General features: G+C 33.3%; 1 protein-coding gene across 1 annotated transcript; it reads right to left on the bottom strand.

The window, feature by feature from the left end:
• Nucleotides 1-4,316: 4,316 nt before the first annotated feature.
• On the bottom strand, nt 4,317-9,521 carry LOC133825480 (cycloartenol synthase 2-like). The gene is given in 17 exon segments (XM_062258412.1): nt 4,317-4,688; nt 4,787-4,870; nt 4,998-5,078; nt 5,457-5,634; nt 5,793-5,936; nt 6,031-6,077; nt 6,419-6,475; nt 6,940-7,038; nt 7,114-7,236; nt 7,340-7,462; nt 7,602-7,715; nt 7,836-8,024; nt 8,423-8,500; nt 8,502-8,525; nt 8,528-8,589; nt 9,031-9,115; nt 9,270-9,521. Coding segments are annotated over 17 exon segments (1,848 nt in total). The 3' UTR covers nt 4,317-4,580.
• Nucleotides 9,522-16,018: the final 6,497 nt, after the last annotated feature.

Here is a 16,018-nt window from a genome sequence, read left to right as displayed (position 1 = left end):
TATTCCATAACATAAAAACATAAGATAACATATAAAAAGCATATAACATATAAATTCTATCCTATTTTCCTTACCAAAATTACCGGGATATGAGGACAGAGTTGGGACTTTGGAACACTCCTAAAAACCATTTATGAAAGGGTGAGTCTATTGAAGAAAAAGAGATGAAGGAACTATACTTTTAAAAATATACTTACCAAAACCTTTTGCTCAAGAACATAGATTTCCTAACCAAAATAAGAATAAGGTTAGACTGAGTAGAAGATTATGAGAACTTTTAAAGAAAAAGTACAGAAACGAACTAGAGTTTGGGATACCTTGAAGAATTATAAGACCGATCTAAACCTTGAACCGAAATGCTATAAAATCTTACTTCCCAAGTGTTTTGATAAGCTTATGATGATCAAGCTTATGATTCCCAACCCAAGTGTTTACACTCTCACACTCACCTAGCAACTTGCAGCCTCTGAACTTAGAGTAAAAGATGAATAATCACTACAAGAAAAAACAGTATTCATAACACTTAAAAACTGCTAACCGGGACTGTTGATAGCACTTCTGAAAATGCTAACATAGCCCCTGTTATTAAAAGTCCAGTCTTTTTTATAACAGTTTTTGAATGTTATGTTCGGTGTTATCTTAAACTATTCAATAACACATTTTTAGGTGCTATAATATTCAAATAATAACATTTAGATAGAGTTTTTGGTTATAAATTTGAAGTTTAATCTTGTACTTTTTTCATAACACTTTTCAACTGTTACATTTGATTATTTTGATAACATTTTTAGTTTGTTATATTATATAAACCATAACAATTTTTTACGCTTATAATAGGTTTTTAAATCATAACATATAGTAATAAAATTTTAAATTTTATTTTGATAAGTATACTTATATGGTTTTTTTTTTTAATTAAAAGATTTTCATTATTGTATTTTGATAAAAAAAAATTCAAAATTAATCATAAAATGTAATTCTCAATAGATTGATAAACCATAAGTATTACATTAAACAATAACTAATTCAAACCATGAATGTGTCTACTTCATGAGATCTTAGTTCTAACTTAAGTTTGAAAGCATAACATAATAAAGTTTTATAATCTTGAACAATTTTTACTTCAAAAATGAAAAATAGAAACATTACAAGATACACAAAAGTAAACCATGCGTGAAACTTGCTCCATCCTTCAATTCATCATCCTTTGTGCACTTGTCTTTGTTGTGAGTCCATTTGTTTAGCTACAAAAAAAATTAATTAAGTAATGCTTCAACTTAAAGTTATAGTAAACTAAAAGAGTACATAAATAAAGTTAATTACCTAATTATAACTTTATCAGCTGGCAATGCAATTATACTACCTACAGCATCTTCTATAGTAGACATAATTGTTGAAGGCCTCCACAAAAATGCACTAGGCCCAAGAGGAACATGGTGAACCTCATCCTTTGGGTCACTTGAGATAAAATAACCTTCTGCAATAATTTCTCCATACTCATCCGAGGCTTTACAATTCAAAGACAAGTTCATATTTATAATATATTAGTAACAAATACAGTAAGTTACTAATTTTACTAAGCTAGCACTAATTAAATCCCTAATTCTTATTACCTATTGAAGCGTAGCCAATTTTTATCCAACATGATCACCAACTTAGTTGTCTTGTTTTAACCAACAAAAAGCAAAATTTTGATAAGTCTATGTAATGGTAAATACAAAATTGTATCAACCAAAATATACTATATGATTTGATTTTTAAAATTACTTGATTTTGAGTTCAGAAATGAATTTAAGCTGTTTATTTAGTCTTATTGCTAAACTTGAGATAATTCTGGCATTTCCAATCCTCATCTCAAAGAAATATTATATATATTTATATTTATATATATATATATTTGATATAAATATATATATATTTATATTTGGAAGTATAAAATCTCTCAGCAGAGCTAATTTCCCAGATGGGTTCATTTTTGGAACTGCTTCTTAAGCTTACCAGGTACACTTCTGTTATTTTTTCTCTGTATTTTCATTTAGGAAACATATTGCAATTGGAGTATGAGATATACATATATATATATGTATATATATATAAAGAGTATTGTCAGTTCAAGAATTTGATATCTATTTCAATATGGTAGTTTGAGGGAGCTTCTGATGAGGGAAATAAAGGAGTTAGTATATGGGATACATTTACAAAACAACCAGGTGAGAACTTCAAAAAAATTGTTCGATAACTTTTAAGTAATGCATAATTTCTTTTCTAAGCATTAGATGAAGATATAGTGGTTGATGTTTGTTACTTGTATGGTATTACAGGGAGAATTTTAGTCTTCAGTAATGCAAACACAGCTGTTGATCAATATCATAGATTTGAGGTATGATATATTTTTTTAAAAGAATTATAAGAGTTTTAATGTCACAAGCATAAGCTGATTATTCCATTTTCTTTCCTTTTTTTTTTTAGTTTTCTTTTTGGGTAGCATTTTCCTTTTTCAATTTAAAATTTATAAAAAAGTCAATTGTTGCGTGGGAAAGGAGTTTCAGCAATAAAATAACATGAAATTTGATTAATTCTTTGTCTGTTCGAGAGTGACTGATGGGAGTTAATTTGTAATTTCTACATGGGCCAAAATATTTCAAGGGCCAAGAGAATCTCACGAATAAGAAAATTTAATTTCTTAACACTATTGGACCTAGTAGTTACTGTTTTATGGATAATAAAGCTTCAAATCCTCATACTTTAGAAGATTTATTTGCACTGTTTGATGTTTTTGGCTTGTCATAAATAGTACTTTTGTTAATGGGATGTTACTCGTTCTTTTGTATTTGGTTTTTTATGTATATATTCAAACTAAAAATTTTTATGTACTGGCCTTGCACTAAAAAATGTTTTACATTTTATTACCCAAGTTTTTTAATTGCAAGAAGTTATTTCTATAATTATTCTAATATATTTCCCCACATGGGTTTCGATTCTACTTTCAAATTTCTATGGTTTTTGAAGTTAATTAGATATACATCAAATAACTAATAGAAAATCAGAAAACATTCCAGCCATATTTATTAACCAACCATCAATCATTATCAATTCAAAATATTCAATCAACACACAAGTTTTCTTCCTTATCTCGCCGCAGCACACAAATTTCTCAGAACCTACTTCACTAATACACACAAGTTCTCAACCTTCCGTTATCACCGCAACACACAATAATAATAATCTCAGAACCTACTTCACTATGGATGAATATCTAAGATATTCAAACTCCTCTAACATTTGCAAAGTATTTTAACAAAAATAAAAGAAAACATACCTCTTGCAAACTACTGCAAATAAAGTTCCCTCCAATTTGAAATCCAATGAAGCTACTAAAATGAAAGCAAAATTACATACCAATTAATAAACTATCAACATCATTTGACCATTAATTAGGAGTCATCATTAAAAAAAATTACATAATGAATACCTTGAAAGTGAAAAAATAGCCAAATGAACCAAACCTAACTGAGATGAAAATATGAGATCCCTTTATAAATGCCTCAGTTCCCTAAAGTTGCTTGTCTTCTTTTCTGAATTTCTGAAAGAGTTAAAGAAATTTAGAAACTTGTGTAGAGAACCCAATAAATCAAAAAGTCATGTCACAATTATCTCATATTGAAAGAACAACATGCTTATAAGATGAAAATAAAAATTACATGAACAAAGACATAGATATTATTTACATACTCAAATGATCATTGATTAAAAAATATAATAACTTCCTTTAGTTCAGCTCTTATTCTGTTTTTTTTTTTTTTTTGAACAAAGAAAACTAATTCATCTTATAGTGTTATAATTATTTTACATATTTTGGTTTCTGTAGATGAAATTTGTAAACCCAATAGAGTTACAGATTTCACATATACTCAACACCTATCACTGAATGCAACAAGCATCTTTTTTCTTTGTTTCCTGTACTGGAACCTTTGACTCTCTGCTGGGCTCAGAAACCACTGTCTCTGTACTAATACCACTGGTTATAGAAACCTTTGACTTTGTACTACTATTACTACTAGTACTAGCTTCAGAAACCTTTGACTCTGTACTACTACTACTACAAGCTTCAGAAACCTTTGATGTAACCTTGTCAGAATTGCCAATTTTCTCAGTCATGGTACCAATTTTCCAAGGCTTTCACAGCGTCTCGACTTTATCACATCCAAAAAAAAAAAAAGCATGGTTCACATCCTACACATGACCATACAACCAAAATATAAAAGTTTCACCACCATTTTTGTGCAAATAGGCTAAAAATTCTACTGAACCCTTCATTAAATAATAAGATAATACATTGATAATTAGCAAAGTGTAAAATGACTCCATTATTAGGGGTAAACCCTTCATTTTATGTGTTTTAAGTCATATATCTGTTATTATATTGACTGCTTATTAGGCTTGCCAAAGGTACAAAATGATATTTGGGCAAGAAAAAGAAAATAAGAAACATGATAACATGGAGAATTAAGAAACTAGTGAGATTTAAATAAAGGAGAGGAACCACCAAATGAGGTCATAGAGCATGCTCATGATGGAGCCTATTTCAACACCCGACAGCGGTATTCTCCCAAAGCCCATATAGGGAATACGTTTCTGTACGCCGCATAAGTGATCATACAATTCCTATTGAACACACCCATTATTTCCTGCCATCAAAACCAATCATTCAACATGCTCATCATTTCTTCAACCATGAATTTTCATACATATAGAAAGAAAGTACATAAATAGTTATGTGAATTACCTGCTGAGGAAAATCTCCGTTCTCCATTTGAGAGTTTATCAAATATCTAGCTGCACGGTGCAAGGGTGCAGCGTCTCTCTCAGCCTGCATACACACAAGCGTTACACTTAGATACCATTTTTTTTCTTTATCTGTACACAACTGTTTTTAGCAACATCAAAAGATTTGAAACGATTCAGATTGATTTGACTCGTCAAATTCTAATACGTACCTGTCCAGCATTAATGAGAGCCATCATAGCCCATCCAGTGTTGACCAAATGTGACCTATTTCCCTCAAGATTTGAGTAGACCTGCATGGAAAATCCAGAAGAGGTTATCGCTGAGAGAATGAAATAACAAAATTAACCAAACCTATTTAAGCTCAATTTATTATCCTGAACCATTTCCCTTTCACTACTATATGTTTAAGAAATTATGCGGTGACAAATTCTTTGACATAGTTTTAAAGTTTAAACCTCACCTCTTGGAAACAGATAATTATATTGTGCATTTCTTAATAAGAGAAGTGTGAAATATATCTATATGCCAAAAAACAAAAGATGAGAAATAATCAAAATATGATAACTCGACCATTTGAAATTTCTGAACCCAAATCAGGCTAAGCTTAGACTAGATGTCAAGCATCACACGAAAACACATGGAACATGTAATTCTTAAAAGAAATTAACCTTGTCTTGGCATGACAGATAGCTCTCTCCCCACCCACCAGACTCAACCTGTTTCGATAGAAAAAAGTTGCACACTTTGCGAACGCCTGAGCAATTGCTGTAGTTCTTTCTAGAAGCCACCAGCCCTTTGACCCCAAACCATGTAGCGTAAGTAAAACAAACACCCCATGAACCATACCTGTTGAGCAACTCCAAAAATTAAAAGCATACTCCAACTATTAAGGGGAGTTAAAGCAAGAGGAGCCAACAAGTTTTACATTCAAGTAGTGCACAAAACTGATTTATTGGGAGGGAAAAAAAAGGCAAAGCTTATAAACTGATAAACATAGGACAAACCATGAACCATCTGAAGCTTGAATCTTTTCAATGTATGCAGTCGCTTTCTTGATACAATGCTCTATTTCTTCTTGTCGGTGACCAGGGTACAACTTTCTAAATGATGTTAGAGCTTGAATAGCAGCCGAGGTGCATTCCACATATCTAAAGAGGCATCATAGTTATAATCGGTGAACCTAAAATCAAAGAGAATGAAAAAAAAAACTGATATAGTACAAGGTTTTCTTTTGGCTCTTACGGATAATCAATGACAATGTCACCAAAGGTTTCAGCAGGATTGATCAGCTGAAATACAAATGAAACAACAAAAAGATTAAGTTACATCATCTATGCTTCACAGAAGATGGCAAAGGAGCTCACAAAGGCATCTTCTTGTACATATGTGTTTTTTTTTTTTTTTGGGAAATATGCATTTCAAAAGTCCAAAAATAAAGATGTGTTCCACACATAAGAGCAATATAACATCAAATGAATGATTCTGAATTATCATGTAGATCCATATATTAAACAATATCCGATCAGCATAAATTAATAGAGAGCTTATATGTCATGAGGAACAAAACATTTAACTTCAAATTCGAACGACATAATACACAGTAATATGGAAAAAAATTCAAGGGGAGTACCTCCAACCAATGGTAGGATCTAGTGAGTTCATATGTTGCAAATCCACCATCTCCATTCTGCAACATTGTAATTCCAAAAAAGAAAAAAAAAAGATCTGATCATGAATATGATATTTCTTCTTTCAAAGCATAAAAAACAGGAATCTCAACTATTAATATGAAGATAGTGGAGAAAGAACAGGACTGTCTGCTAAAATCTGTCCCTTTTAATACATTTACAGAGCTTAATTCTTAGAGCATCATGATTCCACTGACATTCAGACATATTAGGTACCCACACTCCCATTTAAAGTAGACACTTAATACAGAAATTATGTGAGATTTATTACTTGCTCTTCAGTCTCAGATTACAAGATAATTAAAAAGTATCTCTAAATGTGCCACTACTGTTCGTCACTAGGAAAAACAAATTCTCCTAGTACATTATAGCATCCTTTACAATCATCTCAAATGAGACTCATTACTAATTGAAACAATAAGAAAATCTAGCAAGATAATAGTGAAAATCTTGAATAACCAACCTGTAATGAGAGAATGACATTGACAGCATCATATATACGATTTGGCTCTAATGGTTCACCAACAATAACTGAGGGAAGTTTAGATAATAGAAGAGTAGCCTGAGAAATGAGACATAAAAATTATTAACCAATAAATAAAATAAATGAAAAACATTGAACGTTGTATGCAAGTACTTTTAATCCTTCTGCTGTACAATCTGAGATGGGCCAACCATGATCACGAGTGGAGAAAGGCCAAGCACCCTTTGAAATGTGGCGATACCAATTATCAAGATCACCTGGGCAATCTTCCAAAACCTAAAAAAAGATATTACTAACTAGTCAACGAAGGAAATGTGGGGAAGGCATCAAATTGGACTTAGAAGCATTAGTTGAATTCAGACCACAGAGCTGCATTGACCTGTGAGGTTTTAATGAACTCATGTTCCTTTCTTAAAGTTATGTTGTATTCTTTGACAAGATCAGTTGACATAATTGCCTGAGCAGCAAAACTAGTGTCCCATAATTGACTTCCATTATACCCCTGCCATAAAGTCATTTATGTTCCTTGCTTCTTTACAGCTAAAAGCTGTTTAATACTCAACACAAACATGGATTCACCAGACCAAACGAAAAAAGTGCAACACAAATATCAATGCTAAGAAAAAATGAAACATTTGGACCTGCATTTTCATGCCATCTTCAGCAATCCATAGATAATCATTGATTCTTGGAAGGTGCAACTTGAAAGCCTCTGAATTTGGATCTTCAACCCAACAGCAAAGCATGTTTAATACCTGTAAATCACAGTCATAGCTATAATCCTTCACAGATTTAAGTATGAGGTTTTATGTGTTCCCCTCTTCACAAAAGTAAGTTTCAACAGAATAAGGATTACTATTTGAAAACATCAATACCTTATTCACAGGTCCAATGCAAACATAACGAGTGTTCTCATCTTCATAGTGTATATGCTCCATTGCTGAGCGGAGAACCTTTTCTCTCAATTTTTTTCCTGGCCAATTCATCAGAACTAGTTCGACAGCCTTGTGAAGAGTTGCCCAGAGGATATCTTGAACTAGTGGATGCGGGTAATACAAATCTTCCTGTGAAAACAAACATGTCATATTTTGATAAGAGAGAGGAAAGAAGTTTTTCTATAACTAATTCGGAACTAAAATTGGTACTTTACGACAACCATGAAATCCTTTTGGTCATTAGAAATGGATATGCATTTTTCTGGTTAACTCATATTGTTGATGTGTATGCAAGAGAAAACGTTTGCTGTGGTTACTGTATCAAATTCAAAAGTAATATTTATATATATATATAAATAAATATATATTTTTTATTTTTCTATTTACTATGATCAAGACTCAATCAAATGTGTTACCAATATCTCCAGAATGTTGAAGACTTTGCACTTAGATACAAATTAGGGCATAAATGGCATATTCCTAGATAGATGCAACTAGATTGGAAATACAATAACCTTTTGACTAACCATTGCACATAAATTTCGCGCCTCATTCCAATCTATTTCATGATAGGGGACAGTGAAGAGCTCCTTCCTCAGAGACAAAACTATTGGTGTGATTGGACCAACAAACTTCTTCCCATATAAGAAAGACATTGGTAAGTATACCATCCGACAGTGACACCACATTCTTCCTGTACAAGGAAAATAAAATTTTAAGGATTTTTATTTTGGAAGGATTAGGAAAAAAAGCCATTCCACAAACAAGAAAAAGATAATTGTCACTCAACATTTTAACTAAACTGAAGTCAGCATCACCATGTAACACCAAATTCCGCAACATGGGAAAAGACCCAAAAAAAAATTTAATTGCAACAAAAATTATTACACGAGTTTATTTAACATTTCGGTTAATTGAATTTCAGTATGGATACGAAAAGACAAGCTTTATAATATCATAAGTCCAAACTTTGAAGTTATATATTAATTCATTAGATTGATGAGTATGACCGTGAGTAATGGTATTGTTCTTATACAACAAGTTCAGACTATATGGAAAAGAGTAAAGATATTTTTAACCATAGGAGAATTTTAAGAATGCTCAGGCCAGAATTTGAAATCGGAAGATATAGGACCTGGATGAATAGGAAGGATGTACGGAAGAAGCCATATCTCTGGAGGCAGGGGATTATTGCCAGGCCATTCAAAGACACCAAGTACCTATCATCACATAAGAATTGTGATAGATTTAAATGAAAACGTTGGACTTCCAAATAAATAGAACACTATTTAGATCAAGCTACATATTCAAGTCAAAAAGGGATAGAGGTCAATTCTCAATTGATAACCACATTTTCCCCCATGATGTAATTGCAGTAGCACCACCATGGTCCAGAATCCATTTACGCCCACTCTCCATTGCCCCTTGTCCATCATTAGGTTCTTCACGAAGCAACCTCAAAGTAACATAGCTCACCAAGCAGGACAAGGTACATTGAATAATATACTTTATTTCATCAAACACAGCATCACCAAACTTTCTTGCTAGTGATAGTTGATGGCCCACACAACAATTAACCAACTGATCTGCAAACAATTTTCTATGAGAAGTTCCTTCTCTTAACATGTAAAGGTTGATGCTTAAAGTAAATTCATAAGTTCATGACCATAATGAATTAGCAAGTAAATAAGATGATTCTAGGAATATAAATATAACCCAGTGGCAGTGAAAAAAAATGCTTCAACAAATAAAATTATCATCATGTACATGGATAAAATTTTCAAGCTAGTGGGGTTCAAGTTCGTATCTGCTAAAAAATAAAGATTGCTGCTCCAAAATTTCCTACACGATATATGGAAAGGACCACAAAGAAATTTAAGGGTTCAAGTAATAAAAAATTTCTTTTAGTTGCAGTCACCTTGCAAGCAGTATCAAACCCAAAACTTATTGGGACTTCTTTGCATTTCAAGTCACCATCAATGGTTTTTGGACACCCAATCACCTGAGTTTTCAAATTCTTTCCCCTGGTTGAAAAAAAGAAAAAAAACCAAACTGTGTTAAACAAACCAACGAAACAGTGTTAAAGGCAAGACTCTTGTAACCCTGTCGAACTATTAGATAAAGAATCCCTAAATTCTATTTGGATGGGTCCCATACACTGATACAAGCACCTAACAAATAGATGGATCCATGGATTACATGAATGACATATGAAGACAAATACAAACAATAGTTCCATCTGCCAAGCAAGATTTTTCTAGAAAGAAAAAAAATAGTTATATACCTGAAATTCTCAGCAAGGAGGCAGGCATTTGTGTTCGAGTCATCCCCACCAATAACAAGAAGTCCATCCAAATCAAGCTTCGCGGCAGTATCTGAAACTTGTTGAAACTAAAAGGAAAATCCATTTAAACAATTTATTATGAACTTAATGTGTCAATAATACTTAACATGAAAATGTGAAGAAAGAAAAAAAAGTCACCTGCTCTGGAGTTTCAATCTTATCTCTTCCACTACATATCATATCAAAACCACCCTGATAAAAGAAAATTTTCTCCAATCAAATACAATATCTTGGTTAAAATGCCAGCAGCCGCATGTATGAATTTTGTATAAATCACTAGAATAGAATGGATGCGCTATATCTTCTGAGCAAATTAGAACACTCAGAAGCAGCTATCTTTACACATGATCATGGACCTCCACTGCATAAATGACAAAACCAAACCATAGTCCAAACTCTCACCTGGTTTCTGTACGGGTAAATATATTCTGGTGTAAGTTCCACATACTTGCCCTTCATGATTCCAGCTGGACCTCCCCTGAAACCGTACAATAAGCTGCCTTTAGCACGCTCCTGCAAGTAATCTACCAGGAAGCACAGAATGAATGAACTCAACCATATTGGACACTATTAACTGCAAGAAAACGAATTATGATAACAAAAATTCTCACCAAAAATACCATAAATGACATTGTGCCCTCCAGGTGCCTGGCCTCCCGACAAAACGACACCAATTTTCAACTTTTTCTGCGAATCGTTAGAGTCAGAATCGCTTGGCACCACCAAGGCAGATGGCTGGCCGAAAAGTTGACTTCGTGAGGCAGAGATGAGTTGAGAAGACTTCATGAGGCGGAGAGACGAGACGAGAGAGAGACTTCGTGAGGCGGAGAGGGCGGAGAGACGAGACGAGAGTGAGACTTCGTGAGGCGGAGAGGGCGGAGAGATGAGACGAGAGTAGAGATGGAGGCTGAGAGAAATCTTTCGGGTAACTTAGATTTAGGGAATTTGGTAGATGAGACTAAAAAAAAAAAATTCATTTTGGCGCCTGAGTTTTATTCATATGGCGCCAAAATATGTCTTCCGTGTGTTTTTAATCCCACACCAATAATAGCACTTCTAAATATATGCTATTCTTTAATGTAATATATACTAAATATTGTTGTAGTGAATGGCTGGGTACTAGGTCCTATTTATAGAGTTTAGGAATGAAGAGATCTTCATTTAACTTGAATAAAAATAATGGCCTTTTAAGTGAAAATAATTTGAATTATCGTTCAGCAGAGGCTGAAGACTCGTTCAAAAAGATGCTAGACTTATCAAGAGGTTGAAGGGTTGAATGGAAAATGATTTTAAAAACTTTCAAACTATGCTGAGAGGGGCAATATATCGCCCCCTGTAGGCGATATATCGCCTGGGCCAGTATGCCCGAGGCAGTCATGCATCGTTTCATGTTTTTTGTATCTTCGTTCTACGATATATCGCCCCCTATAGCTGCGATATATCGGCATACGCTGATTATTTAAACACGAAATTACACATTTTTAGATTAATTTGAATTGAGTAAACAGCCTTGACTAAGCCCTGAAACGTTTTCAAAGCTGCTGATTGACCTTAGAGCATTCAAACTTTACCCTTAATAAATTTAATCCTCAAAAATACTTAATCATTAATAACCCATACATAACATGTGCTATAATCCTATTGGTTCTTATTTAAACCTTATAGTATAATAAATATTATCCTCAATGTCAGTCATATTAATCAAACCTTAGGTTAAAATTAATATTCCTACACTATAGGTTAAACTTAGAAAATCTACAAGTACTACTATGAGTGTCCAAATAAATCCCTGTCTGAACCAAAAATCCAAAGTCATAAAGATAATACTATAATTACTATAATGCTACTATCTAACTAGCTAAGTAAAGTTCTTGGACTCTACATTGGTTCAAGTCGAGATTTAGTTGGAAACTCATAGAAACAATTAGTGGTAGTGGTAGTGGTAGTGGTAGTGGTAGTGGTAGTGGTAGTGGTAGTGGTAGTGGTAGTGGTAGTGGTAGTGTGGTAGTGGTAGTGGTAGTGGTAGCAGTAGTAGTAGTATTTTCGTGGTTATTGGTTTAAGACGGGATTTAGTTGGAAACTCATAAAAACAATTATAGATTTTATAAGTTTAACCTATAATTTAGAAATATTAATTATAACATATGGTTTGATTAATATAGCTCGTCCTAGAAATATTATTTATTATAAACTATGGATTAGATAGAATTCATAAGAATAGTTATACTTGTCACAAGCATGTTTATTAAGGATTTAAGCATTTTTGATGAATAATTTAGTAAAGGATAAATCTAGAAGCTCTAGAACCTTCCAGATGCTGATATATCGCAGCTATGGGGGCCGATATGTCACCTATGGGAGATATAGAAAACACGTCGACTTCGCACGAACGAAAGCATGGGACATAGGTAGGGGCGATATATCGCCTAGGGTAGGCGATATATCGGCTCCTGGAGCCATTTTTTAATCTTTGTGGATTTAAATTAGAATCAGCCCCCAACCACTTGGACTTGCTCTTTAACATTTTTGACCAAGTTTTGTGCATCTGTTGAAACGAAAAATCAAATATTTTCAATCATTATTCATTTTAAAAGGGGTTAGTTTCACTCCTTGAACTCTATAAATAGGACCTAGTACTCAGCCATTTCACTCATCATTCAAGCATTCTTCAGAGCCTCCAAGCTTCTAAGATTACTCTAGAGAGAAAACACTTCAGTTTTAGGATAAAAGCTTTTCTAAACACTTGGGAAGTAAGATAGAGTGTTATTTCAGTATCGAGGTGTAGATCAAACTCATAGTCCATTCAAGGTATTCTTATCCTCAGATTTAATCCATCGTAGTTCTTTTATTTCCTTCCATTTTCTTTCAGATCCTAACTTATTGTTATGGCTTTTTGGTTAGGTGTTTATGTTTCTTGAAACTTAAGGTTTTCGGTAAGTTTCTAAGTTGATGGTTTAGTTCTCTTTTTATCTCCTTTTCTTTAGAAACTCATGGTTTTTACTGTTGGTTTTAGGAGTGTTCCAATCTCGTTCTCGTCTCCAATATCCTGACTTTTTGTAAGGAAAATAGGTTAGATTATATGTGTTTATATGATGTGTTATGATATGTTTATATGCTATGATATGTGCTATGTATATGTATGCATAAATATGTTTTGTAGTCAATTGGGGCTTATAGTTGCTTTGACAGCAAACCCCAAGATTTTTATCATTATCGTGGATTAGAATTATGATTTACCCTACCTCGATTAGTAGACAGAGGACCTAGATGGGTTATCATATACTATTTTGTGATATAACCTACCTCGATTAGTAGACTGAGGACCTAGATGGTTTTATCACATACCACGGTAATGAGTTAATGGCCATTAATGTTGTAGTCCTATATGATATACGTTTTTACGTCATATGTTTTATGATATAGTCTTATGATTTATGATATATGTTTTTAGTAGATTTTCCTTGCTGGGCATTAGGCTCATTCCTATTATTTTAGATGGTGCAGGAAAATGAAGTTGGAAGGCGAGACAGATTCGTGGCAGCTTGGCATGTGTATTAAGGATGGATGGATTGAATGGACTGTAGGAAGATCGGGGATGTCGTTGTTTAAATTCTTTTAATTTATGTTTTATTTATTTTCACACTTAGTATTTAAACGATTGATTAAAGTTTATGCTTTTATGTTTTATGTACTAAATAATGGGTACCTATACCTTATTTTGTATTTCGTACCGTATTTTGGATTTTTAATAAAGTTCTAATATATTTATGTATGTATATCTGTATTCCAAAATAGTAGTTATGTTTAGTAGTTTTTAATGGTCCGAGGTCTAGAATTAATCGGTGCATTACATGCCATGTCGCATTGCGGCCCTTATGAACTCAGAGAAACAAGCAGGTGCCACGAACTGCCTTGGCACCGCGACACCAGACGGATTATGCCACAGCGCGTGCCCTGTGGTTTTGGGCTCGTCGCTCTCTGCCTTGTTGCGCCAGGACCCTAATTGGGGGGAGTCGTGACTCTAATTGGGGAAATAAGGAAAAATGGGATTAGGGAGCTTGAAACCCAAGTCTAAGGGCTCATAGATGTATATACTACCGAGTTAGTAGAATGCATGGTCCAGGAGGCTAGGACTGAGTCTGGAAGCCTTTATTAGTTCATTCCTGATAGTTATTCATTATTATGGTTGTGACTAGGGTGAACCGTTAGGCTCATAGGAAAGTACCATACTCGGGGGTATTCAAACACTATTTACCCAGGACATGAGGTAAGAAAAATGCACCCGATCTATGTTTATGGCTTCGCCAGTTTATAGTACATGATTATTACTAAGGTGAGAATGTCTTATTAAACATGTTAATCGCGATGTGCTTCCCTGTGTTAAGTACAAACTACTTATCTGGTTATCTAATTGTGAAGCTCGACTTATAACTTGAGGATTCACCTGTGTTATCTAATGAGAAGCTTGGCTTATGTAATGACCCAACTATTTCTAAGACCTTGGATCATTAAAACTACTAGACATAGCTACTATTTTTTAGAAAACATACATAAGAAAATAATCATAACTTTATTAAAATCTCAAATGAAATACTGTGCAAGTTACAAAATAAGATGTAAAATATGGTATGGGTACCCATTGTTTAATAAAACATAAAACATAACTTTAAATCAATTGTACAAAAACTAAATGCAGAATTACAAAAGAACACATAATTCAAAAGACTAAAAGAAACGTCATCCTCGATCAACACGCAATCCATTGAATCCATTCATCCTTAACACACAAGCCAAGCTGCCAGGAATCCTTCCGCCTCCATAATCATTTTCCTGCATCACACTAAAATAAAGCAGTGAGCCTAATGCCCAGCAAGGAACATCTATTAAAACATACATCATAAAACTATAACATAAACATATACTATAAAACATATGAATATAAAACATTTATCATATAGGACTACAATGGCCATCATACTTCTTGGGGCTTGTTAACTAAGCAAGTCATATGCCCATAAATTTGTGGGGCTTGCTAGCTAAGCAAGTCATATGCCCATAAATTCTTGGGGCTTGCTAGCTAAACAAATCATATGCCCAAGGGCTATAAAACATACTATACATATACATATCATAACATAAACATATCATAACATATCAGCACATAAAATCTATCCTATTTTCCTTACCAAAAGTAGGGATATTTTGGGAACAAGAACGGGATTAGAACACTCCTATAAACCAACAGTAAAATGGTGAGAATCTAAAGAAAAGAGATGAAAAAGAATACTAAACCATCCAAGAAGAAACTTACCAAGAAGAACCTTAAGTTTCAAGAACTTAAATACCTAATCAAGAATCATAAACAAGAGTTATGATCTGAATAAAGAAAACTAAAGAACCATATAGAACTGAACTTAGGAATAGAAATACCTTGAATGACCTTATGGATTGGTCTAAACCTTAATACCAAAATCACACTATTTCTCACTTCTCAAGTGTTTATAAAAGCTTAGAATGATAATGCTTTAACCCAAAACCCAAGTGTATCTCTCTATAGTAACACTAGCACCTTGGAGGCTCTGATTAAATGCTTGAAGAATGAAGAAAATGGCTGAGCACTAAGTCCTATTTTATAGAGTTCAAGGAGTGAAACTAACCCCTTTTAATTTGAATAAATAAATGATTATAAAATGAAAAATATTTGAATTTTCGTTCAACTGACGCCCAGAACTCGGTCAAAATCGTTCAAAGGCAGGTTTAAGTGGTTAAGGGCATTTTT

This window comes from Humulus lupulus, chromosome 3 (genome assembly GCF_963169125.1).
Source record: "Humulus lupulus chromosome 3, drHumLupu1.1, whole genome shotgun sequence".
Lineage (NCBI taxonomy): Eukaryota > Viridiplantae > Streptophyta > Magnoliopsida > Rosales > Cannabaceae > Humulus > Humulus lupulus.
This window is presented reverse-complemented; position numbering and strand designations above follow the sequence as displayed.